This window comes from Drosophila miranda, chromosome XR (genome assembly GCF_003369915.1).
Source record: "Drosophila miranda strain MSH22 chromosome XR, D.miranda_PacBio2.1, whole genome shotgun sequence".
Classification (NCBI taxonomy): domain Eukaryota; kingdom Metazoa; phylum Arthropoda; class Insecta; order Diptera; family Drosophilidae; genus Drosophila; species Drosophila miranda.
This window is the reverse complement of record NC_046674.1, coordinates 28,933,552-28,959,312: the sequence shown is the minus strand read 5'-3', so window position 1 is coordinate 28,959,312 and position 25,761 is coordinate 28,933,552. Positions and strand designations below refer to the sequence as shown.

At 50.0% G+C, this 25,761-nt stretch overlaps 5 protein-coding genes across 6 annotated transcripts; 4 read left to right on the top strand and 1 right to left on the bottom strand.

Moving 5' to 3' along the window:
• LOC108150768 lies at positions 1–1,984 on the bottom strand. Its single transcript, XM_017279062.2, has one exon. The coding sequence runs from the start codon at positions 1,944–1,946 to the stop codon at positions 186–188; it is 1,761 nt and encodes a 586-aa protein (XP_017134551.1). The 5' UTR covers positions 1,947–1,984; the 3' UTR covers positions 1–185.
• Positions 1,985–6,332: 4,348 nt separating this feature from the next.
• Positions 6,333–7,232, top strand: LOC108150767. The gene has a single exon (XM_017279061.2). It carries the CDS (start codon positions 6,432–6,434, stop codon positions 6,981–6,983), a length of 552 nt encoding a protein of 183 aa, XP_017134550.1. The 5' UTR covers positions 6,333–6,431; the 3' UTR covers positions 6,984–7,232.
• Positions 7,233–7,798: 566 nt separating this feature from the next.
• LOC108150970 (probable basic-leucine zipper transcription factor Q) lies at positions 7,799–8,898 on the top strand. Its single transcript, XM_017279304.2, has 2 exons — positions 7,799–7,871; positions 7,946–8,898. Exon 2 carries the CDS (start codon positions 7,946–7,948, stop codon positions 8,807–8,809), a length of 864 nt encoding a protein of 287 aa, XP_017134793.1. The 5' UTR covers positions 7,799–7,871; the 3' UTR covers positions 8,810–8,898.
• A 2,306-nt stretch (positions 8,899–11,204) lies between these two features.
• Positions 11,205–14,878, top strand: LOC108165249. 2 transcript variants are annotated; one of them, XM_017301287.2, is made up of 3 exons: positions 11,205–11,454; positions 13,167–13,549; positions 14,142–14,878. In XM_017301287.2, the coding sequence occupies exons 1-3, from the start codon at positions 11,452–11,454 to the stop codon at positions 14,797–14,799; spliced, it is 1,044 nt and encodes a 347-aa protein (XP_017156776.1). In that variant the 5' UTR covers positions 11,205–11,451; the 3' UTR covers positions 14,800–14,878. The 2 variants fall into 2 exon arrangements, 1 of the variants encoding a protein (XP_017156776.1); XR_004471591.1 differs by lacking the exons at positions 11,205–11,454; positions 13,167–13,549 and adding an exon at positions 13,787–13,987 and having other exon boundaries at positions 14,142–14,225.
• Positions 14,879–18,937: 4,059 nt separating this feature from the next.
• Positions 18,938–24,382, top strand: LOC108153766 (alpha-protein kinase 1). The gene is made up of 3 exons (XM_017283905.2): positions 18,938–19,260; positions 21,943–22,385; positions 22,452–24,382. Exons 1-3 carry the CDS (start codon positions 19,240–19,242, stop codon positions 23,884–23,886), a joined length of 1,899 nt encoding a protein of 632 aa, XP_017139394.1. The 5' UTR covers positions 18,938–19,239; the 3' UTR covers positions 23,887–24,382.
• The last annotated feature ends 1,379 nt before the right edge of the window (positions 24,383–25,761 follow it).

Sequence of the window (25,761 nt, the reverse complement as noted above, 5' to 3'; positions counted from 1 at the left end):
CCCAAGCAAGTGCATTCTTTCACGTTTTTTGAGGGCGAGACATCGCTTGGAAAATCACTTTACTATTTGGCTGAGGGGCTTCAGACTTCTGAGCTACTGAGCTTCTGAGTATAGGTGTTTAAGCAAGAACTATAACTAGAAAAAAAATACACAATAATGCTAAAACTATTTTTGGTGTGTTAGGACTATTTCTTAGCGACGGGCACTGGGGGATGCAGCATCATCTGTTGCTGCTGCTGCTGCTCCAGGTCCGACTCCTGCTCCTCGACCAGGGCCGCTTCTAGCGCCGACTGCTCCTCTGCATCGTTGCTCTGGCCCTGGACGTCGTCCAGGTGCAGCCACACCTGCTCCACGGCTGCGCGCAGGGCCTCGGCATACCTCCAGGCACTGCGATCCTCGACCAGCTCGGAGAGCTCGTATTTTTTATCCGGCTCCCGGTAGTGCTGCATCTGGGCCACCGAGATGTCGACGGTGCGCGGATTGCAGGCCCCCGAGAGCCACTTGAGCGTGAAGTGGTTGTGCAGGGTCAGGGAGTAGCGAGTGTTGTGGAAGCACTTTGTGGCACGTCCGGGCAGCGAGTGGTTGCGATGCCGCAGCGTGTGCTGCAGCACGTACAGCTCGCCGGCCTCCTGCTCCTCGTGGTTGTGCGCCTCGGGCACCACTCGCGTGAAGTAGGCATTGATCATACACAACGAGGTAAAGCTGCCGGCGCATTTCCCCCCCTTGGCCTTCTCTATCTGGTGGGCTCGCTCCACCACATCCTGCCATGTGCGCTGCTCGCCCAGCGGCATGATCACCTCGTCGACGTCCACATTGAGTAGGTAGTCGTGCCGGTACATGTTGCGGTAGAAGCAGTCGTTGTAGGGTATCAGCTCGTTCAGTCGCTTCACCAGCCGGCGCTGCTGCAGCAGCATGTGCTGGTAGTGGCGCAGCCGGGGCATACCGTTGGCCAGGGTCAGGGGCCGCAGCTCGAGGTATCCCGTCCGCTGGTAGTAGTCCAGGACCCGCTGCACTGCCGGATGAACGTCGTACATGTATGCATAAACCCGCGAGGCGCCCAACAGTCGCTGCAGCTCAAACCACTCGATCAGGCGCTCCGAGAGGTCCACATACGGAAAGTCAAAGCCCTTGAGGCATACCCCGAAGCTCAGCAGACCTTTGGCGTTGGTCGCCGTGCTGTTGGAAAGGGAAGTAGAGCTGCTGCTCGGTCGCTGCTTGGGCAGCTCAAAGTGCACCCTCAGGGAGTTGCTGGCCTTGTCGCAAGGCTCGACCACCAGGGACACGGTGCTGGGCAGGGAGTCCAGGATATTTGGGGGCAGTTCTTTGGGTACCGGACAGCTGAGCAGATGCGGATAGCTAAGCTGCGGCGTGTGGCCCCAGTTCTTGACCCATACGCTGACGAACTCGCTGACCTTCACGAAGATAGGCTCCCGGTTGCCCTTGTACCACAGCTGGCAGTGGGTGGGCGGAAAGTCGTTCCCGATCTGATTGGCCGTGGCCAGTACTCGCACTATGCGGCTCTTCACGGCCGCCCGCTGATCCAGGTATGCGGCATATAGGCGGAAGGTCACGTTCCCGTTGAGGAAGGTCTGCCAGTAAATGTTGTGCAGATGCAGGTCGAGCGGATCCGGGTAGGGGGCACATGTGGCGTTCACCTTGTAGCCCAATGGCTTGGCGGCGCGATACCACAGGCCGTAGTCCACCTCGGGCAGCTCCTGCTCCAGCTGCCGCACCAGGGCCTCATCGATGGGCTCCTCCACGTCCTGCACTGGCGGCGGTGTGGCCTTTGGTTCTTTCCGGGCAACGTCGGCCGCCCGGGTCGGTACCAGGAGCTGGTCCGAGCGTTGCAGCGTGTTCAGGAGCAGCAGCAGGGCAAACAGAGCCGCCGACACCAGCAGCGTGAGTCTGAGAAATCCACTTCTTGTTGACATTATGCTCGAGAGCATACTGACAAATGCCTACAGAGACACCCGCCCCATGCGGCACAACGGCACAATGACGAGCACCTCGGAGAGAGACCGAGTTAGGCGACAATCTAATCACGCAAATGGGGCGATAACTACAGTGCTCTACGAACAATATGTATTATCAACGAGCATGACCAAAAACAACGGCCACAACATGGCCACTACCTTCAACAGAATTCTCAATTAGCAGTTATTAGTGCAGCCCAATCCGATCCATCGTTATCCCCAAATCCAAGTGGCTGTCCAGTCCGACATTTGTTCCCATACAAAATGCGTTCCCTGAGTGAATTTTTCTATAAGGCTGCACTCCAAGAGGAACTGTGTGTATTTTTCTGATGGAATAATAATGGGAAATTAAGGGAAAATTAAGAGGAATCGCAGAGTTTGGGGTCACCAATATATTTGGTAGTCTGGTAGTCCTTTGAACCTGTGAGTCCTGGCAGGCAAAAGGCTAATCCCTTGTCAGGGATTTTGCTAATGAAACGATCAAATATGCATGAGCCGGACACACACACATGGCTTAGTCGGAGTCGGAGTTTGGAAAACTTAATTTCTGTGAAAATTGTTTCCTCAAAAACTACGCAAAACTAGACCCTGGTCTCCCTTTCCCCTTTCCTCTCCCCTTCCTCCCAAGGGGATCGTAAACGGTTTTGTTTTGTTTCTCTCTGCTGCTGCTCGCCTTATTATTATTTTTTTTTATATTTTTTTACGATTATAACTTTTTGCGTGTTTCCTTGCGCTGGCCATTTTTGCAAGTAATTTAAAAATAATTTGATGTTGCTCTGGTGGCTGGTTGGATGATGGGGCTGGTCTCCTCCCTCTCTCCCTCACTCTCTGAATGGTGTGGCTGGGTGGTTGGTTGGTGGGGTGGCTGCTGCCTTGGGGCGAAGTTTGCTTTATTGACATTGTCACCCCGGCTCATGACAATGAAAGAGCGCACCTGACGGAAGAGGATGAGCTGCACAGAAACGACAACATCACCGACAACGACACGATAATAAAATTGTGAAACAACTTTTTAATGAGAAACACTTTTTGCACATTGCACTGCCCATCAGCATGAGGATGCGGATGGCAATGGCACTGGCGATGGCTCTGGATCTGAATCTGGAGATGAGTCGGTAGTTGGTAAATTGTTGAACCCTGATGATGATGAGCCTGATGATGGGAATGGAATGAGTTTATACCCACGGCTCCGCATAGCTGCTGCTGGACTTTCACTTGTTGCGTCCCTTTAGCCCCACGCAATCGATACACCAGGACACCATTTCGCGGGACACTTGGCAGCAAGCGGAAAAAACTTTTGTGCCACCAGACTATCGACGCCATCAGGGCTCAGAGCGGGGCCACGCCCAGCAGCAGCAGTCGCCGGCCCGTCTACAATTAACAATGAACATTTTACGCCGCACTGCAAAACTCGGAAAAACTGGGGAAAAACTTCAAACTTTCCTCCGTAATTGCCCAGAAAAGTAACACAAATGAAACGCATCGACGCTTAATTACTTTTGCTAAATGGCACGAGGCCCAGAGCCAAAGCTGGAGCTGGAGCTGGAGCCCCTGACTGTGTTAGGTAAACAGAGTCCTGAGAAGCACACTGGCGGAGTGGGGGAATGGGGAAAGAGGAGTGGGTGAGGCACTGCAGTAGGAGAAGGCAGAACTACATTTGGCATGCGGGTGTTTGGCTTTGGTTTCGGCTTCATTCTGGCTAACGCTCTGAGTTTTCCTTTCCAGTGCCTGGCAATTTACGGCGCTCGCTTTCCCACTGACATTGCTAAAATAGGGGTACTCTACTCCCGCGGGGTACTTTCGAAAGACATTTCACATGAGAATAGCTCTACAAGCACTGATCCCTAAGATTTCCATGAAAGAAACATATTTCTTAGAGGAGGAACATTGATTGAATAATCGTTCTTCCTCCGACTAAAGGGTATTTCCAAAGTCTTTCTGCTTTTGCCGCTGTTCTCCCGTTGATTGCAACAGCATTGAGGAGCGCATGTGAGAGACCTCGAGGGCTATGGAGTCGTCGGCACGATTTGACTTTTGTCGACGTCACAATTTGGAGAAGTTTACCCACTTCTGGCGCCGCCGCCACAAAACTTGGCCCAAAAAGTTACCCTGCCACTTGGTAAATGCAAGTTTTTGATTAAAAGCCTCCACCTAGCATACCCCTCCAGTGGCGTCGCCTGCTTCTGCCAGCAAAGTTTTATGCCAGAGCCAGAGCCAGAGCCAGAGAGAAATTGTTAATTGAATGCATTTTGAGGTCCCTGCAATGTTTGCCTATGCGTGATATGAGGCACTTTGCCAGGAGGCTCGTAGGCAGCCCCGAACCAGCAGAAAGTAGGGGAATAGCCAAGCCCCTTCAGTCACAATGCTTGCCAGAGCTCTGCCCAACACAACCACAGCGAGCAGGTTTTGAACGGACAGTGTTGGTCAACAAATATTAGAATCTATTTAAAATAGTTTTGTTTTTGGAAATAAGCTTTGAAACGTTCAATGTTGGTAAAAATATAAAGATTTTCCATCCTTTCCAGTACTAGAAACTTTCAGTGTTGGTAACTCTTCTGCTAATAGTTCCAACTGCTGATGAGTCAAGCAAAAAGGGCGAGCACTCAGACTCTTGGGCTTGCAACATTTATGAGGAACACTCCACTACTTCGTGGCCCACTCCGGATGTGTCCAGGATGTGTCCCCCTTGGTGGTATGCCGATGGCCCACCTGGTTGGTGTCATTAAAGATGCATGGCCTGGCCCATCACCCAGAACAATGGTTTCTACACTGGCTGGCTTGCTTTTGTTTGAGCAGAGTATCTCTCGGACTCTCAGCCTGTTGCAGCAGTTGCATGGATTCCATTCCAATCTCAGAGACACACACACACGGTTTTCATTAGCCCAAATTGGTTGTGGGTATAAGGATTGTTCAAGGTAAGGGATAAGGAAGGAAACCCCTTAAAGTTAAGCGCCTGAGAATAGGACAAAAGTTGCCTTAAAGCCCCCGCTGCCAGTCAATGGCGATGATGATGATAGTCGGAATTCCAAGGATGAGTTCCTCCCACTCAGTGTCCATGGGCGGGGCACCCTCGTGGCTGAGGAGGCAAAAACCCGAAAATAAAAGCAAACCAAAGCAGGAGGAAAAGCTGAGGAAAAGCAGCTGCAGATTTTCTATAAAAGCCGAGGCTAACGAGATTTGATGAATTGCAAGTCTTTGTGAATGAAGCTACAAGAAAGCTGCAGCATGAATAGCCCCCAGGCGCTCCCCATAGCCCCACAGCACCACAGCCCCTCCCCATCCCCTGTCCCATCAGCGTCTAAGCCAGGTCCGCATAAAAAAAACCCATTAAGTGGTTTAAAGCAGTGAAAAAGCGCACACAACACAGCAACAAGGCAAAAGGAAAAATGCAGTTGACATGAAAGGCAGCAGCAGCCACGGCAGAGCAGACGAGACGGGCAAAAGCTCCAGAAGAGGCAGACAAACAGTTGAAAAGAAAGGGGGAGGCAGGCAGACAATGTTCGCCCATCCACAGAAAGAGAGCGAGAGAGGGAGCCATGAAAATATGGAGGAGCTCCAGCAGGACAAAGCAGCTTGACGAATTACTTGGCAGCCGCTTCTGGAGACACGGGGGCGGAGAGGAGACACTGCAGAACGATGCAAGGCGCAAGAAATTTAATTTGACCAACATTTTGATGTATCAAGTTCAGTCGGAGTAGAAGATTTATGACTTGCTGACAGGAACAAGCGAAGGACAGGGACACCAACAGATTGTGATGTCAAATGGTGTGCAGAAGGAGGAGCAAAAGGGGGCGAAGCCGGGCTTAAGTTAAAGCCTAAAGATGCGGCATGAAGGGACCGTACATACTTCCGGGCTTAAGTTAAAGTCTAAAGATGCGGCATGAAGGGACCGTACATACTGCTTTGAAGTTTTGAAGATTTGAGAGAGCTTTAAAAGAACTGACGGTTATCGCAACAGCTTGTTTTTGAAAGTTTGCCCCACAATTAGCTTTAAGCAAAAGCTTAAATGTTAGCTATGCAGCTCTCCTACGATCGGATCGTTGTTCAAAGAGCTTTCATTTGGACTTTGCTTGCGATCGGTGACAAGCTTTTAAGCTAAAGCTCTACTCCACTCTGATGCTGCTCTGCTGCTCCAATGGAAACGCTCAACGCCAATGAAAAATGAAAGTAAGCGGACAACTTTTGAGCAACACTTCCCGCATATCCCATTTCCACTTGCCTCCTCCTCACGTAATGAGCCCAATGGAAATAAGGAAAACAAGGCCTCGACTGGACCCCACTTGATTTTGGAGCTAGTTTTGGAGCTTATACCGATAATCGCCTGTCACTGTGGTTTTCACTGTGACTGTGACTGGGGTAGACTCTGCCTTAAGCCTCAAAATGGGAGATTCAAACATCAGTTGAGGCATTCAGGACTAAGGGTGTAGCTAAAAACAATACAGATACAGGGAACGAAAGATGACTCGACTGTCGGCTTTGGGTGTGGCCTTGCTGCTACATTCGGTGATTGGGATCTCCTACTACTACTTCTTCAAGATGGGGCGTTGCTCCTCGGAGCCCTCGCCCATCTTGGGCAACTGGCTCTTCACGGTCTCCGTCGTTTCCGTGCTGCAGGCGGTGCGCCTGATACCCAGCGAGGTCCCCGATTTCACGGCCCTGGTCCTGGAGACGATCATGTGCTGCTTCGTCCTCGACCTGATGCTGACCAAGCTGTGGTGCCGCATCGAGAGCCTGGTCCATTGCGCCATCGTTGGGGTCCTGCAGATATGCCCCGTCGGCGATGACACCTTCCTGACGTACGAGTACTGGACGCAGGCGATCCTCACCACAGTCATTGGAGCCTGTCTGCTCTGGGTGACCGCCTGGGCCATGGCTTTGCCCCGGCGGCTGCAGCATGGGCTCCAGTGCTGGCGCCGTAGCTGCCATCGACAGCTCTCCCGTATGCTCTTCTCCAGCATGGAGACACGGCCGCCGCTACGCCAGGAGAGCTCCTCAAGCTTTGCCGCCTGATCGGACTACCCACTCTAACTCCTACTCCTACTCCTACTCAAAATTATCTGTTCAAATCGAGAAAATGGCAAAATTTATGGGTTAAGTAATGCTAAGAGCATTTTCAAAAGCATCGACTCTGGCACAGTGGGTCCTGATATCACGAAAAAGGCTTCAATTTCGAACCAGATCCAAGCCAAAGATTGGTTGCCGCAAAAAATAAATAGACTTTGAAACCAAAAATAAAAGAGAAGATTGGCGTACACTTTATCCTTACCTGGCTCCCAATTGGTTCCACTGTGCGGTGATGTCGCAGCGAACGAGTAAATCAAACTGGAAAAGCACTTCCATTTTCATTTCCATGGCGATCGAAAACCCGTTTAACCGTATCATGGCCATGCGGCAATGCGGAAGAGGCCTCTGTCTAATTGTGGGCTTCGGAAGACGGAACCAGCGGTGCCTCCAGAGCCAGGAGCCAGGCACAGAGACACAGCCAAATCTGCTGCTGTTGCTGCTGCTGTTGCTGCTGCTGCTGTTTGTGATGTGTGATCGAAGGCTAAACTTGAACTTGAAGCATGGCCAAAATGCAACACGCAACAACATGCAACATGCCGCTGCCGCTGCCGCTTCCAAAGAACTGCCAACACGCAAAGGCAACTGGAAGCTGTAGCTGTAGCTGCCACTGAAACTGAAGCTGTTGCAGAGCCACCCCGCTATGCCTTGGCGCATTTGGCAATTGAGGAAAATTGAGGAAAATTGGCAAGTGGCCGACAGACGGAGTATAAAAGCAGCTGCAATCGACTGAGCCGCGTTAATCGAAGCGCGTCGCTGGAAAAGTGCAAGTGCTTTCCACGCTCCCATCGTGCAGTGCATCCGAGTATCCCAAATTTCAATTAAAAATCCCTTGAGGTGAACATCCAAAGGGGAAACCCTGCATCTCTTTGGGTTCTTTTCTGACTCTGTTTCTCTGATCGATCCTCCAGATGCTGTGCCATCGACACATCCATTGCCGCCTGCTGCTGGCAGGACAACTGCTGGTGCTATTGCCACTCATGCAATCCTCGCCTGTGTCCAGCCCCGAGATAGCCAACAAGGCCGCCCAGTCGCCCAACAGCCTCCAGGTGCAGCAGCAGCAGCAGCAACAACAGCAGCTTCAGCAGCAGCAACAACAGCAGCAACAGCAGGAAGCGCACCTCAACTCTCTCAGCGCATATGCCAGTGGATACGACAGCCTGGCGCAGCTCCAGATGCAGGGGCAGATCCAAAGCCAGATCCAAGCACAGAACCAGGGCCAGGGACAGTCCCATTCCGAGGCAGATCCCTCCTCCTTCAAGCCCTCCTACAAGATGCCCGAAATGGAGACCAACTTCACGCCTATGCAGACTGCTGGGACGCCCAGCGTGGCGAGCCTGCCATCCACACCCATGCTGATGCAGTACCTGCCCGCCCAGACCCTGCAAGATGGCACCGGCACCGTGCAGTACCTCCAGCTGATTCCCACGCGACCCATCATCGTGCCCATCAGCCCCTATCTGCAGGCGGCTGCAGCCGCTTCGGGCAACATGCCCTCCCCGCCAGCGCCCAGTGTGGTGGCAGCCCCACAGCCTGACTTTTCCGGCCGGACAGCCACCGTGCTGAGCGCCCTGCCCCCCAACTATGGGGCTTTGCAGGGATATGCCACTGGAATCAACCCTGCGGCAGCATTCCGCAGCACCTACCGCATCAATCGCGAGGCCAAGGACAAGAACTATCCGCCCACGTTTTCGCTGAACCTCAACGAGTATCTGCCCGCCTCCTCTGTGGGTCACGATGCCAGCTCTCATTTGTACCTCAGGGCACGATCGTAGGAGAGATCCCATGACGAAACTCCAGGCCCAGCACCAGCCAAAGTCACAGATTGCTCTAACACTTAAGACTCTTTCTTTTTTTTTTTGTATCAAACCCCAATTAAAGCTGTTGGAAAAATGAAGAAGATATAGCTGTAAGAACAAGAAGAACACCCTTAAATGGAACAAGCAAAAAGATCTAATACCACTTTACTGGAGCCAAATTTAGGCCAGCTCTTCAAAATTTCCCAACACCAAAAACTAAACCCAAAGAATGTGTGGTAATGGGTTCCGTTTAGACTTAGGGGCAATCCACACCTTTCACTTGCATACCAAATGGAAGCCCCCTTAAAGTAGATCGGAAAGTGGAAGAACTGAGAGTCTGGCATGGGGTTTCCGCCTTTCGTTTTCGCACCTACAGATACCACACGCAGACCCAGGGATGACCCAAGACGGAACCTCGGAGCTCGCCAACGGTTACCGAATCTAGACTGTTTGTTTGCACAGCCGCCAGACGACGGACGGGGAAGGCACTCAAAAGCTAAAAGACAAACCCAAAGACAGACAAAGGTTGCGGGTGCCGGTGCCCCCAACAAGGTCGTCTTTGGACGCGGACAGAATGCAGCACCATTGTTTTTGTGCCCCGGAGCTTGTTTGTTTCTTTCTGTGTGTGAAAGTGAGCAACAATTTCACGCCCGACCGGAACAGAGTCGAGTAATAGTCAGAGTCGTGTGTCTTCCAGAGAGCGCAGCGCGTATTACGCTGACACATGGACAGGGAGCAGACAGACCCATAGGCAACCTTGAAGTTGCATCAGAGTCTGTGCGTCTGTGAGTCTGTGAGTCTGTGAGTCTGTGAGTCTGTGTCGTGTCTCCCTTTCATCTGTCTACTCCTAATTGTCACAATTTGACAAATTCATTTGGCATTAACTGCCCTCAAATCGGAATGGAGCTTTCATTGGCTCCCCTTCAGCGCCACAGCGAGTGCCAGAGGGCATGTGGCAGTCCTCAGCGGGTGTGGTTGGTAGGGGGGAGGGCTAAGCCCAAAACATCTTTCACTTGCCGCACTTATGTAGAGCAAATGGCCGAGGGCCCTCTCTCTCTCTCCCACTCCCTCTGTTTCTCTATCTTAGCCAGGCCACGAAGTGGGGATACTCTTGAACTGCCTGAAATCTGGATGTCTGCCAGATTATTGTAAATGATGTATTAGCGTTTTGAGGAAGCAAAGAAGAAACCACTTTCTATTTCTCTCTTCTGGAATACTTTGAAGTTCTTTTAATAAGTTTGAATGATACAAAATGGAAAAGAAAGGGATGTTCATTGATACAAGCAATGAGTGGAGTTTTAAGCAAAAAATGTCTTTATTTGTTACACTCCAAATCGAAGAGTCTTTCACATGAATGCAACTCCTTTTCTGTTAGGGTATTGGCTGGCAATTCGAGGGGCATTACATGCCACATTCAGTGCCACAATTCACTTTCAATCACCGAAATGTTCCACATGTCGTCGCAGTCATTGCGTCGCCGTTGCATTGATGTTATGGCCAATGTTGCCGATGAGGCTCTGATGATGATGAAGACGCCCCGTGGCGTCCGTCTCTGTTCTCTGGTCTCTGGATGGATCCCTTGTAATGAGATTTGGATGGTCACTCGGCCATGGTAGGGTTCAGGGCTTGGATGATTGGGCGCACTTGTCTCGCGACTCCACGCTTTTTGGGAGCGGAAGTGAGCGGTTATCGATGCACTCAGCCCAACAAAGAAATGCTTCTCACACTCACCTCACTCTAGCTCTTGTTGTTCGAATGGTTCGATTAATAGCCAAAGTTTTCTTCTTCTGGATGACTTACAGAGCTGTCTGGTTTGGTCTGATCTGAGACAGGCAGTTAAGTAAGGTGGAGCCGGGGCTTAAGCTGGAGCTGGAGCTGGAGCTGGAGCTTGAGCTGAAGCTGTGGCTGGGGCTGGGGCCCGGGGCGCGCTTCACTTGTCCGACGTTGTTATAACACTTTAAAACGCGTAAATTAGCTCTGTGGGCTGGTCTTTGTTGTCGGTGGTTTTGGGGCGGTGCTCGCTTGCTTGTAGCTTGTTGCTTGGTGCCTGTTGTTGTTGCCCGGACCGGAGTTTGAAATGATTTCAATTTGAATTTTTACCTATTTACTTTCCTTTTCAATTAATTGCCCGAGCTTTAAACGGATCCACTCCACACCACACCAAGCCGATCCAACAATCCAACAATCCACCAATCCAATCCAATCCGAGCTCACTTCAGTCCTTTCTTCACTCATCTGCACCAATGCCTTCCATTTGGGAGAGAACTCCGAGCGGACTCTGATCAGAGCCCTGACCAGAGGCCGGGCGGTATAAAATGACTTCCACAGCTCGGCTCTGTCGCAGTCGCTTCAGTGGTCGTCACATGGTCGGTTTTAGCTGCAGTTTCAGCCTCGTCGGGTCTTGGTCTCTATTTCGGCTTTAGTTTTGTGTTCATTTTTTCTGTTTTGTGTGCTCAAATATTTTGTTAATTTTTGTTGTGTGACTTGGTGAATGTTGTCTGTGCTGGTTGTGGCTCACACCAAGGAGCGCTTACCACGCATCAATCCAGCGTCATTATCATCGTCTGCAGCAGAAGCGGAATCATTACCAGGGAACACCATAAGGAGATACCAGAATTATGGTTCGTATGCTGGTTAAAGGCATGGAATATAGATATATTTGGAACCAGATGGAATATAGTTCATGCAGACAGAACGATAAATGACACAATCGATATCTTAGCAGAAAGAACAAATACAAAAACTATATAGATAGATAAGAAACAAGCGCATTTCATAAATTAATTCATGTGGGCAAAAGATGGAAAGATAGAATACTTTGCAGTAGATGAAGAGATTGTTCTAAAAAAAAATATGCTTGTCCAGTCAAAAGTTGCACGGATATAACTATGGATGAAGTTGGAAGATGTCAAACGAATCTAAAGAACTCCCCGACAAACGAAAGTGTTCGGCTTACATCGAACTCTTACATCATTTTTAAATCTGATTTAAAATAATGCCACCGCAGATACCTATAGATATAGATAACAAGAGACTTCGATAGAGGGAGAGAGTGAGTGGCTCTAATGAGCCAATCTGCGACAATTTCATGCTTCAGGGATTGATTGATCATATGTCAGCGGAGCTTGAAGCTGGAAGCTGGATCTGTCCAAGGGTATTATGGTATTATGGTCTACACAATGAAAGGGAAAGTTTTGTATGGTAGTGAGGTATCCGCTAGAAATGGATATAAGAGTTCATTGGCATGGAATGTTAAGACAAGTCCAACCCCGAGGCCCTCTCAATGTGACCCTGTTCAATGGGTTCTATTATGTTTCAGGCTCTCTGTCATATGAGTGATTGACATTGCCCTAGAACCTCATCAGAGATGAGCGGCGCGGCCACCAAGTTTGTGTCTTGATTCTTTTGTTTGTTTTTTTTTGTGTGTATGTTTTTGAATGGGACTAAAGGCGCAAATTACGCATGTGAACGATGCGCCTCCATTAGCCACGCTCTGGGCCATCAATCAGCGCTGCATTTGCCGACCTGACCGATGTGACCTGCTCCGATCATTAGCCAGGGCCGCCAAAAATAATTACTGGCCCCCCAAAAGCCCCCTGGAAACTGGGGCACGCATGAAGTTGCAACTCAGTCGTAGTTTGGCAGCGCGATGCCAGAGGCAGTTTCGCAGGTTTCGATTTCGTTTCGCAATGTTGCAACATCAGCATGGAATGCTTCTTCTCCTCCTTCTTCATCTTCATCTTCATCGGCGGCTGTGGAGCCAGAGCTTCGACTAAGACTTCGGCTTCGACTTCTTGCGTGACAAATGGTCATAAGTGGCTCCGTAAGTCTATGTGCTTGTATTTTAGAAAGGCCGATTGGCGAGTGGCTTATCAGTGGCGGAGTGTGGCCTTGTCCTGGTCGTGTTGCACAAAACAGGTGGAGCACAGATAAGGTGCAGCACCCACCCACAATGTACAGTTTACAGCCCGCAATCGCAAATCTACAAAAGAGAAAAGGCTTGGCCTGAGCAAATTTCACGGCAAATTTGTCTCAGTTCACAATCTGTTGATCTTTCCACTTGACTGCAAAAAAGGGGGAGTCCCTCCACTATTTCCCTCCAATTTCGAGCCAAATTAAAAATGGTCAAAACTCAATTAAACGCATCAATGGTCACTGGTGGCTGGTTGCAGTGGGCGTGGCAGCGGCGAAAGGCAGCAACAGCAGTGGCAGTGGCAGTGGCAGAAAAACCTTTCACCAAAATGTTTGCCACCTGTCGTCTGTAATCCATGGGGCCCTTCTAATCACCCAGTTGCCTCCTGTCGCTAATCCACCTCTACCTCCTCTCCCACAGGCATTGCATCACCTGCTCCTAATGATCGTCACTTTGTCGGCCGTGCAGGCCGTCCTCTCGCCCCCGCCTGGCTATGATGACGACAGCTCCCCGCTGCAGCTGCGCCTGGAAGATCTGGAACGGGAACGACAGCGGGAACGGGAACAGGAACGAGAATCGGAACAGGATCTGGAGCAGCATTTGGATGTGAATCGGCCGCCCCTGCTGCCCAATCACTACGAGTGGCGGCCAGGTGTGGCGGCCAGCCTGCCGCCTAGCTATGTGCAAGAAGCTGCCCAGCGGGAGCGGGACCTGGAGGAGCTGCGTCAACTGCAGAGGCAGCATCAGCAGCTGAGTGCGGGATATGCGTTTCCCGCCCACTTGCCGGCGAGCGTTTTCTATGTGTGAGTATGGATGGGCTTAAGGGAGAGCTTTAAAGCTCGTTAGGAGTGGAGCTTTGCCTCCACTTGTGAAGCTTTTAGCTGAGACACGACACCTTACACCCAGCTCCATCTATCGCAAACGATTTAATCTTTGGCGGAGAGAGTGTGCTTTAGCTTAGAGCTTTTAAGCTCTGGCGTGAAACAAAAGACTGACGGCACAAACTGTGGAATAATTTATTGTAGGGAAGCTTCCAAGAGGGAACGATATACATACGTACAGGCAACGAAGTCTTTAATGTCAGTACTGATTGGAGGGCTGATTGAACCTCCGTTCGGCTGCTGATGGAGGGCTGATTGACGCATAAATTGCTGGAGACTTTCATTTGCGCCTGGAAAGCGGTATATCGCCTAATCCCAGGCTAATTTGTGGGATACTTGGGGCATTTTGTGGTGCCTTGGGTGGGTGTTGAAATGGCAGTTTCACTTACGATTACTGGCCGCCGTTGGCTTCCGACAAATGACGGTTGATTGCAGGAATTAAGGCCCCGATCAGAGGCGGCTCCTCTGGGTGTTATAGCACCTCGTTAATGGACCAATTCTGCTCCATCCACAGCGGACCAACAGCAGCCACGCCCACACACACGCCCACAGCTGCAGCAACAACAGCTGCAACCTCCGCGAGACTCCTGAAGCCCATTGTGCCCTATGATCTCGATCTCCAGCTGAATGGCATCCAGTATCTAGGGGGCAATGCCCTGCCCCTACCCCTGCCACTGCCCCGACCCCAGCGGCCGACCTTTGTCTATGGCTATACGCCGTCGCCACCCAGACTGTACGATTCCCGACCGCCGCCAGGAGCAGGACTAGGATTGCAACAATCGAAGCAGTTCGCCTATGCCCCACCCCCGCAGCGCAGCTATGCCTCTGGCCACCGTATACCCCTGCCCTATCCGCCCAGCTTCATCAGCATCACGACGCGACGGCCCTCGGACGGCTACGGGGGCCACCAGAAGCCCTTCCGCCCCTCTCAGCCGGACCCCACGCCGGATCTCTTCGCCGGACGCGCGTCCAAGTCGCTCCTGGACTCGTACATACCCAGCTGGGAGGTGTTGCGCCTCCTACAGCAGACCCAGCCACAGCCACATCCGTACAGCAGTCATGGTCCAGTGCAGCGCCATACCCTGGCCTACCCCGTCTCCCGTCACTTGAGGTTGGTCAAGCGGGGCTCCGAGGGGGAGACCGTGAAGAAGTCGCTTCAAGCGAATGTTTAGCTTAAATATTGTGTATATTTTCTGTGTCTAATTATACAAATACGACTATTTATTAAAGCCTATCAATAAATGATGAATGATTAGCTGTAGATGGAGTAGATCGAGCCTCATTCAGGCTCCGTTCGCCGTCTTCCTGCATTCTCAGTTGCCCCAAAAGACTCCTCTGGAACGAGTTACTATCACATAACAGCCGTTGGACCGGGTGCAGCATCCATCCGCCATCCGCCAACATTCAACATGCAGCCGCATCTTCATCTTCAGCTTCGGTTTGTGTTTCGGTTTTCGGGCCATTTAAAGCTGGAGCCAGAGACAGAGCTAAAGCCGAGACCGAAGCCACTCCAATCGAATCAAATGTGCAATATGTGACTTTGTCAATGAGCCAGTGGGGCTCCTCTCCACTCTGCTTCTGGGGCTGCTGCTGCTGTTGCTGCTGCTGCTCACGTAATCGCGGCTATAAAGCCAACAGTCAGCAATAACAAACAATTACGGGGAGAGGAGCAACGAGTCGCGGCAAGATTATGATTTGTATGGCAGTGTGCCCCATGTGGCAGTCTGAAAGTCCGCTGATAGACAGACGGACAGGTGGAAATTTATGCAAGTAGGAAGCGAAGATGCTCCAAAGATGCTGCTGCTGCTGCCAAGATGCGATTTTCCACTACTCGTACTCGTACTCGTACTCGTACTCATACTCGTATGTGTTTTGGCCACCTCATGGTTGTTAATGAAGCTGCCACTGGATGGGGCACTGCTGCATCCACATCAAAACTGTTGCATTGTCTGCATTGCAGCCTCCTTTTGTTTGTCACCCATTAAATATGCAGACAGCAAATGAGGCTGAGTGGGGCCCTGCCCTCTGGCTCAAAGTGAGACATGTGGATGGGCCACTTCCTGACTGCAGCTTCGGATGATTCCGTAGATGGGGTACCGCGATACCCCGTTGGGGGCACAAGCTTGACCTCACTTTGGGGGTCAAATCATGCTCCAGTTTGTGGCTCGTAAATCTGGCTGAAAAAATGAATAATTTCCATTGAAGAAGGGTCTTTTGTAGGCCCTCTGAAGTCTACCCACGGCCAGCCTTCTCGATGGTGGATTTATGTGCGCTTCTACCTCACGCCCAATGGCTGACTCAATGGCTTTTCCGTAGGCCCGTATGCTCAAGTCGCATCTTCACAATGAATACTAGTAATGCCGCATAATAGTCGCTGACTAAGTGACATTGTTGCAGCTTAAGATCAGACAATGAGCTCTTCGCTAGTTGAAATTGAGCTAAGGTTGAGGCTGAACGCTGATGCTGTGCCATTGTGCAATGTTTGCAGAGCCATGGATCGGAGTCTATCGTTTCGATTCGCCATAGTCATTGACAGCGGCACAAAAGACCATCGAACTTGTGCTGTGACCAATATTTCAATTGCTGTCGATACCAAAAGATTTTAGAGGAATCGAAACCAGCGATATCCTTGAGAACTGACAGTCTTTTCTTTACCAACCATTTGAAGATATGTGGAAAGACGATGAGAAAAATCACAGTGGCAATGAGCATCCCCTAACTAAAAGATTAACACCATCCTACGACTTCTTATTCCTAAAGAGCCTTCTAAGCTCCCAATCGATCATGGCTGTAGTTCCTGAATGGATACGTACCACAATCAATTAAAGCTTCTCCGACCTTTTCCCTTAGACTCCTCTCTCCATCCAAGGGTATCTATCGAAGCAACCGAAAACAACTTTCGACAATGCAACAATGATTGCGAATGAAGTTTTTGAGCATTCAGCTATCTGTTTGCTGTTTTATCGTTATCTCTGCTGCCTCTGCTGCCTCTGTGCTCTGTTTTGTGTGTTTTTGACAAAGCGGATTACAAAATCCCACCTAAAAACACAAACTCTTGTTATGCCATTTCTCTTTTCGCGCTGGCCCCAGCCCCAGCCCAGTCAAAGTCCCAGTCCCAGTCCCAACCCAGACCCAAACCCCAACCCAGACCCGAGCGAAGACAAGTTAATGCGCCAATTAAATTGCCACTACTCGCGGACCCCTTAACGTATCTTTCTCCTCCGTATCTCTCGGCTAGCCAGCCCTCGATCTGCAATTGTTTCTATGCAAATTTTATGTTTCGATCGGTTCGTGCCTTTGTGCAGGGCATAGAAATCATTATAATACTCATACAAAAGCCAGACACGATGCCCCACAATAAACGCCATAAAACTTATTCACTCAAAATGAAAGGCCTCTGGAATGGACCTAGCTCTGGCCTGGACCGGACCGGACTGGACTGGAATCGAATGGAGTGGATGGGACCATCATCATCTCTGGCAGCGGCCAAAAGTTGCGCCAATTTTTTATGACTTTGAACTTGAACTGGAAATCGGACAGAAGACAGAAGAATAGCCAGAGGCATGGAAGAGTCAAGTCTCTTGTCTCCAAAGAAAGGCCAACAAGCTGCAAGCGAAAGGTCTGTGTCTGTGGATGGGGGAGCCCTTTGTGAAAGGTGCGATCTCCCATGGCGAGGCAAGGTCAGTCGTCGGGTTCTCACGGAGTTGAATGATGCGTAAAGATAGTTTGAAGCTGTAGATTAGACTATAATGGAAATATAATACTCTATGGAGGAATAACGCGGAAATATATTGAAATAGTGCCAAGTACGAGTACTGTAATTCAATTACACTGGTAACCATAACAAAACAGACATCATTCGCTGCTAATTACATGAAAAAGAGTCTGAAATACTAAAACATTATCGATATTGCTTAAAAATTACAAAACAAAGTGCTTACATTTTGAAAAAATCTAAAATTTGTTGAAAATTATGGAACTTTTTCGGGTTTCAAAGACTATAAATACAATTATGGGAATTTCTTACAATAGACAATAAATAAATCCAGAAGATGAAATACATATTTTCTTGGGAAAACAAATTGGATAATCATTGCAACCAGAATGAGAAAAACAAGTTTGTATGAAACTGTATGTAAACTTCTGTGGCGCACTTAGATACCCTGCCCTAAGTTTATATTTATACACATATATGTATGTACTTATATATCTATAAAATATTCAATGCAAGCTAGTCCATGATAAGATTGTAGCAAGGAGAACGTACGATTTTCACTAGAAGAGAACTGGCGATGAATGTGTAAAGGGAGAGAGAAAGGTAGAAAGGGAGGTGATGCGCTCTCTTTGATTACATGCCAGACAGAAACCTCACCCTTAATTGCTAAGCCACCTTGGGAGAAAGGAAGAGCTCACGAGGCGGAAACGGCTTTTTTCATTCGGGCTTCAGGTAAATAAGATAATTCTATACGATTCTGCGTTTTCGGTTTTGCAACATCTACAAATGTGAAAGTCCTACTAATGCAGTTGAAGCATAAGAAGGGATAAACTATATATAGAATGTTTATGTAGAATGCCTTGAAGAGTACAAAGAGTACGAACAAAATCTAGCAGAGTATAGAGCGGTTGGGTGACAACCTCAGGTAAGATCTTCATTAGCGTGTAATACTATGCTTTTAAGCACCCCTCGTGTTATTAGATGATTCGAACTTTCCACGAACATTCGAAAAAAACAACCCATCTGCCACTTCCCCACAGAAACACACACACACAGTTAACAGTTGAACAACAAATGCGAAGATCTTTCTATCTGCTCTTGTAGTAAGTATCTGCAGCAGTTTGCTTACAGCTGAGGCAATATCCCAGGCAACCTACACCTTCAGACACAGACACACAGATACCCCATTCACACACACACAGAGATACTCATGTGGACGTGCGGTGTCATTGCTGGTGAACTCGTCCACAGAGATCGGAGATCGGATCGTTCCGCACGCTCTGCCCTCGACTCCAGCCACCAGCCATCAGCTACCAGCGCCAGCGCCAGCACCAGCACCAGCACCAGCACCAGCACCAGCACCAGCTCTGAATCCAAATCCGAGTCCAAATCCGAGACCGAATCCGAATCCGGCGAGTGACTCCGCTGACTGACTGGCCAAGTGGCTTGATGCAACCCAGACGAAGACGAAGACCAAAAGTTTTAGCTGTGGTTGTGGCTGTATTAGTGGTGATGTTGTTGATGGTATTGGTGGAGCTGGTGGTGCTGCTGCGGTTGGCAAAGTGTGCGATATAAAACCCGCGAGCATCGCCAGCGCCATCCACAGTACAAGGCGCGACTTTTGAACGCTGGCATCGCAGCTCCATCCGCACAGACTCCACTCTATCGATATCGGGCACGGCACCCACCAACGACGAGTATCTGCCCCATTCGGTTGTGCCTCCTCCGCCCCTACTAAATATAGCTGTTTGTTTTTTTTGTGCCACGAAATTCGGGAGAAGAAAGTGCCGCCAAATTGGATACATACGATCTCTAGACAAAAGTACAAGTGCGTGAGAAGTCGCTTTGAATGTGCATTGTTCGCTCATTGGCGTAGGAGGAACTGCCCGAGACAGCCATGCGATTGGCATTGATACTGGTAAGATTCCGTGATGGGGTGGATTGCACAATCTCCCGGAAGAGATCTACAGCCGCTCCCACTGCCCCAACCATTGCCCCAACCCCCTTCAACTCTACTGGCTCAGGCTGCCTCCCCCTCTTCAAGCCTGACAAATTAATTTGCATTCCAGTTGCAGTTTCCAGTTGCTCAGCCGGCTTGGCTTGGTCAGCTGCAGCTCTGCGGGAAACCGGGAAAACCAAGCGAGATGACAGCCACAGCCACAGCCACAGCCACAGCCACAACCACGGCGCCCTGCCCCAGGCAGTTCACTGATCTGGTCACAGGATGCAATGAACTCCGGTCTCTGGCTCTCAGACGGGCTCTCAGAGTGGCAGTGGCGATTCCTTTTAGATATCGACCTCCTCGCTTGGCTGCACCTTCACTGTCGCTGTCGCTGCCACTGGCACTGGCACTGCCCTTGCCCTTGTCCATCAATCTCGGACCACAGCGAAGGGCCGGCCATCACATGGCATCAGAGATTAGCTGGTAATTGGACGAGCTGAGGTCTGGTCTGATCACCCCAGAGAATGGCCACTCTGTGGGGATTGTGGCGCAACCAGAACTCGTTTCCCCCCGCCAGTTGCTGCCTCTTTCTCTCTCTCTCATGTGGTTACATAAAGTTATTACCATCTGATGTGGGGGATTGGACCGCTGGGGGCTGGCTCTTGCTTTGGCTTTGGCTTTGGCTCTGGCAGGATAATCTGGGCTTGTCTAATTTACATTTTATTGTTTTGTGCCTGGCTTTAATGCTGCTGCTGTTGCCACAAGTAATGTTGCCACAAGTTATGTTGCAGATGATGTTGATGATGCAACAACGAAAGTCAAACAAAAACAGTAACAAAAACTAAACAGAAACCCACCAAACTGAGCAAAAATTCGAGTCCGACTAATTTGCACGCGTTGCGTGACGATCGTTTGCCTCTGCCTTTGCCTCGAGCTGGTGTGGTTTCTTTGATGTTGCAGCTGTTGATTTTTGATGATGTACAAGCGACTCTTCCCCCGAGTTGGTGAGAAAGCACCAGAAACAGCAGAAGCACACATGTCATCTGTAGAGTGTGGGGCAGATTTTAGGACTAACCGATTGCCATACCTGCAAGAGCATTATCCATGGCAATGCATAGTATCTTCTCAGCGGATCCATTCTGTTGTAAAGTGAAAGGCAACCCCAAAGAGTCGAATGCAATTAAATTAAATTATTACAGAAAATAGTTGGCAAAGATAAATCAATGCTGGAGAGACAGATCCGAGTAGTTGCTGCTGCCGGACGATAGATTATATAAACAACTGCACCAAGCAGCAGCAACAGCAGCATGAGCAACTTTAGACCTCCTCCTCCATCGCCGATCCGCCGTACGGTAGGCAGGCAGCTCTTCTGTTCGGGCTCCCACAGCTCACATGCTAACATTTGACAAGAAATTTGCTGCCTTTGTGGCGGCGGTTGTTGTGTGGCAAGTCTGCCGAAAAACTCTTCCTGCTTAACAAGCTACGAAACAACAACGAAACGAAGCAACGACAGTCGCCGCAACATAAGCAGAACCCAACGAAAACAAGAAGAGAGCTATTAAAATGACTTGACACACTGCCCCAGTTTTCGGGCTTTTGCACACACATCGCACACATGAGACACTCGAGCGCTCTATGTGGTACTCTACCAAGCGGTTATTGAGTGACAAAATGCAATTAAAACTAAGCTATCCGACAGCTCCTCGTTGCTGGTCAGGCATTGCTTGTGAAATTCCATACGTATGCAGATATGCACGTACATATGTACATATGTATATAGACTGGGAGTGGGTTTGCAGCAATTAAAAAGGGATTAAAATATCGATTACAAATGCAATTCGATTTTGCAATCGATTTATCAATAATAGGCTGGTGGGGTTGTGGGTGTAAATGGGAAATGGAATCTCCCCATCAATTTGAAGACTTATTTCGATAGCATTCGATTCATGTTTCGATATTTTTTGTCAAGATTATATGTATTTGCAACATATCAAAAGAATTCCATGACCAATTCGATTATTTTTGATATGATAGTCGTACAATATATCGCTTTGCATTCCACATAAGCAACATATCAGAAGATTCTACAAGCTCATCATCAATAAATCAACTTTTTTAACAAATAATCATGCTATCACCGTTTATCGATAGTTATCGATCATAATCGACTACTAATTAGTTGGCAGCTTATCCATAACTCATCGATAACCTAAGCCATTAACCTATCTGTTACCATCTGGCCGACACAAAACACACACACACAAAATACTAAAGACACGACGAACCTGCTGAGATGCGATCGAGCCAGATTCGATTACAACACTACATGACTAGCCGCGTCTTTGCCGCAGCTCCCTCCCTACCGCTCCTAAAAAGCACCGCAAGCATTCACTTGACGAAATGTCAAAAGTGAAACCTTTAATATGCCCCCAGATTTGAGTTTGATCGCGGCAGCGCATTGATCATTTAACGATCGACATCGGCATCGACATCGATATGGAGATCGAGATATTGAGATTGAGACCATTGTCGATCGCCTCCGTCTCCGTCTCTGTCCTCACCTTGAGAAGAAACAAAGCGATGGCTAGACAAAAGCCACTCGTACCCGTGTCCAAACTAATGCTGATGCTCCAATGCTCTTCTTTTCTGATCTTACAGTGCACTCTGAGTGCGGCCGTGTGCCTGGCCAGCGGTTTGGGTCAGCCGGAGGCGCCCACCAAGGCATCCAGCTACCCCAAGAAGGTGACGACGCTGAAGAAGCGACCGACCAAGACGCCGACCGCGGCGACCACTTCCACATCGGGCAGCACCACATCCGGCAGGGGGGGAACAAGCAGCAGTGGGACGACCACCAAGCCGAGCAAGCCACGCGTGAAGATCGGAAAGACCACCAGGCCGAGCACCGTCACTAGAGGCAGCACCAAGGCACCCGCCTTGGCCGCGAGCTTTAGCAACCTGCCCGCTGATGATCTGGAGTTCATCAAGGAGCTGGACAAGCAGTTCAAGCTGCATGGGGACAAGATCAAGATCAAGGTGGAGCGGGACAATTCCACGGGTAGTGGCGGCAAGAACAGCAAGCGGACGATCGAAGGAGATCTGGGGTAAGTCATCTAATCAACCAACCAATGCAACTCTAATCAAACTCTAATCATGGCAATCTATTGTAGATATGGCTATGCCCATCAGGGGTACGACTACACGCCGCCCAAGTTCATGTTCTATCCGTACTCCCAGCACGACATTCCGGCCACAGAGGCGCCACTAGATACCTATGGCAGCTATGCTCCCTCCGGCTTTGCCCATCCCCAGCCGCAGGAGCCAGAAGAACCGCAGGAGCACCAACAGCCACCGCAGCAGCAACAGCAGCAGCACGTGACAAGCGTGACCATCGAGCCCTCGTATTCCTACGAGCTGAAGCCACAGACTACCTACGAGACACAGCCCCCACATCCGACACAGCCCCAGGAACACCAACCGCATCAGGCGCATCCAAGCCATGGCCTGGAGCAGCCCCAGATCGATCTGCCTCAGGAGGAGGAGCATGCGGATCAGGGCGGCTACCAGGAGCCCGTCATCGTCCTGCGCATCCCAGGCCCCGCAAAGTACGCAGCCCATCTCCAGACCCTGTTGCAGCAGTACCTGGAGATCCGAGCAGCCCAGTACTTGAGCCTGCTCCAAGAGGCCGAGCAGAACCAGCAGCAGCATCACCATCAACACCAGCAGCAGCAGCAGCAGCAGCAACATTTGGATCTCTCGCAGCAATATGGAGCCCCCGAGCAGGGGCCCTACCACCCGGATGTGAGCTATTCCCACCAACTGGCGCCAACGCCCCAGCCAGTACAGTATGCGGCCATCGACGACGTCTACCAGAGCTACAAGGGGCGCCACCAGCAGCAGCAACAGCATCAGCAGCAGGTGCAGCAGTACGAACAGCCCCCGCCCGAGGCCTACTATGCGCCAACAGGCTACCAGCAGCAGACACAGTTCTACTACGCCCAGCCGCAGTCCCATGGCCATGGTCAGGGCCAGGCACAGCCGCAGCTCTACCTGATAGCCATGGCCCCACAGCCGGACTACGTCGATGCAGCCCCGCAGGCGGACTACGGCGAACCGCTGCCACATCAGCCGCAACAGCAACAACAGGCACAACAGCAACCGATATATGTGCCCGAGTCAGAGCCACCCACTGCCCCCGAGGCGGAGCACGAGCAGGAGCAGGAGCACAGTCTCCCCATCACGGAAAACAATCCGCGGGCCACCCACACCAAGGTCATATTCAATTCGCACCCCAGCCACATGTACCCTACCCTGCGCCAGTACTCCCAACAGCAGCAGCAGCAGCACCACCACCAGGAACAGCAGGAGGAACAGCAGGAGGGCGCCTCCGAGGAAAGTGCTCCGTCTCAGCGGCCGTACAACTACCATGCCCACGGCCTCAAGATGCGCCAGGGCAAGCGTTCGGCGAAGGCGCACCCCGAGGCCGCGGCGGCAGCAGCCGGCGACCAGCGGCTGCAACAAATCCGGGAGTACGTGCGGGAGAAGCTCGGTGCAGAGATGGGCTCGGCGGTGGAGTACAAGACGACGCAGCTTCTGGAGGGCTAAGGCTCCTCCATTTTTAGTACTATCTCGTAATCGTAGTCGTAATGCTGTTGAAGTTGCTTCTCGTGCCTGAAATCCGTTCATTAGTATTTATTCTGCCCAACCCCCGTGGGATTGGAGTTTCTCCAGACATCGGATTACTACCAATCCACATTGGTGATTGGCCATCCATCGATACATTGCATACTTATCGGCGGCAGCTAAGGGAGCAGCCCAGAAGTATGCAGTTGTTTTTCTCAGATCGAATTACTACCGGTTGCATATTCCGCCCAGACGTATGCAGTGGTTTCTCGATGACCCGAGGGATCCCGGAGGGGCTCACCTCATCTCCGCCTGCGCTTTCATTCTCATTTATTATGTGTTATTTGTTTGGTTTTTTTTTGTTAACCACAAAAATGTGCTGAAAACGTGTGCAATAATTAGTCTGTAACGAAACGTAGTTCTTGATTTTACATATCTGTACTTATATTTTTACATAATTAAACGAAACAAAAATCAATTTGCTAGCAACACCAAACAGGGTGCTGGGGGGTGCTTCCACCGATGGGAGGGGGAGTGCTGTAAGTAGTCACGGAAGTCACGCACGAAACCCATAAAAATAGCCAGCTAGCATCGATTGCAGCTGGCGAAATGAAACTCCAAATAACTCGAGTGCTAAATGCCAATCATTACGAGTATTTGGTTGCACTCGTAATCGAAAACACGCAAAACACCTACAGCACGATCAAAATATACAATAGGAAATGTACTGCTGAACCATTCGGAATGGGTGGGGAAGACGGTTTTAAAATAGATCTTGAGGATCAACACAGATCCATCATGCACTTTTAGAGTGGGTTTCATGGGAGGGTAGTTGTTGTATATCCAACTGATCGATGTAAGGGAAGCTTGTGATCAAAGATCTGAACTTGGAAAGTTCCTTTTCCTGATCTACTGATGATCTTATCTTCCAGTCTCTGGTCTTACATGGTCACGTTGATCTATTACGATTAAGGAACTGGTTCAGAACTAAAAAAAACTAAGGAAACATCTATTTACTGATCTTTCTGGCCGAGTTAGTTGTACTCTTACTTCCGGAAAATCTGTCAATCGTCAATGTTCAATTAGCCTCTAAGGCTAACCTTTCAATCTTTCTTCATTAGAGAAACATTCTGATCGCTATCCTACATCTCCCCTTGATCGCTCTTCAAAGTGTCTGTTCCGCTCCGCTAACTCCTCTCCCTAACTCCTCTCTTTATCCTCCAGTGATCTAGTGATCTAATATATTGCAATTGCAGTTCCAGAAATAACTACAACTCCCAATGACTTTCACATAGTTTCCGACAAATTGGTGGCGTTTTTTCCTTGCCACATCGAGTTGCAAAATTGCGGCCAAACGCTGTTTACGTAAAGATCCCCATCGACAGCAGCAGCAGGTATGGCCGCGAACAATTAGCATAATCAGCTGCCGCAATGGATGGTAAATTGTGCCAATTTCTATAATTTTGAAATGCGGCAGCGTCTCTTTCCACTTTCCACTCAAATTAAAAAAGAGGCTGAAGAGTGGAGAAGAGTATGGGTAGTGGAGTGCCACAAAATACTATGCCACTTCCGTAATCTTTGGTCGAGAGATTCCCCTATCGCATTCCCCATTTGCATACTCTGGTCTTCCTGCCCATCGACTGATGGGCTGATGTCTGATCTGCGGCTTCCCGGACAGCTGGTTGTCCGCTTCTTGGAACTCTGCCCAGGCCGGGCCCCGCCCTGGATGGTGGAAATCGAAAGTTTCTGGTTGTCATTGCTGTCACGGATTGCCGGGGGCCGGGAAGTCTGCCAAGATCCCACCTCTGGCACCACAGCCCCATCTTATTCAATCTGATTCAAGTGATGAAAAACTTT

What these genes read in the sequence shown, in the direction of transcription:
- LOC108150767 (XM_017279061.2), top strand. Translation starts at nt 6,432, where the DNA reads ATGACTCGACTGTCGGCTTTGGGTGTGGCCTTGCTGCTACATTCGGTG.
- LOC108153766 (XM_017283905.2), top strand. Translation starts at nt 19,240, where the DNA reads ATGCGATTGGCATTGATACTG. An exon ending in TGCGATTGGCATTGATACTG is followed by an intron (nt 19,261 to 21,942) that starts GTAAGATTCCGT and finishes CTGATCTTACAG; the next exon opens with TGCACTCTGAGTGCGGCCGT. An exon ending in ACGATCGAAGGAGATCTGGG is followed by an intron (nt 22,386 to 22,451) that starts GTAAGTCATCTA and finishes AATCTATTGTAG; the next exon opens with ATATGGCTATGCCCATCAGG.
- LOC108165249 (XM_017301287.2), top strand. An exon ending in CCGGCGAGCGTTTTCTATGT is followed by an intron (nt 13,550 to 14,141) that starts GTGAGTATGGAT and finishes CTCCATCCACAG; the next exon opens with CGGACCAACAGCAGCCACGC.
- LOC108150970 (XM_017279304.2), top strand. Translation starts at nt 7,946, where the DNA reads ATGCTGTGCCATCGACACATCCATTGCCGCCTGCTGCTGGCAGGACAA.
- LOC108150768 (XM_017279062.2), bottom strand. Translation starts at nt 1,946, where the DNA reads ATGCTCTCGAGCATAATGTCAACAAGAAGTGGATTTCTCAGACTCACG.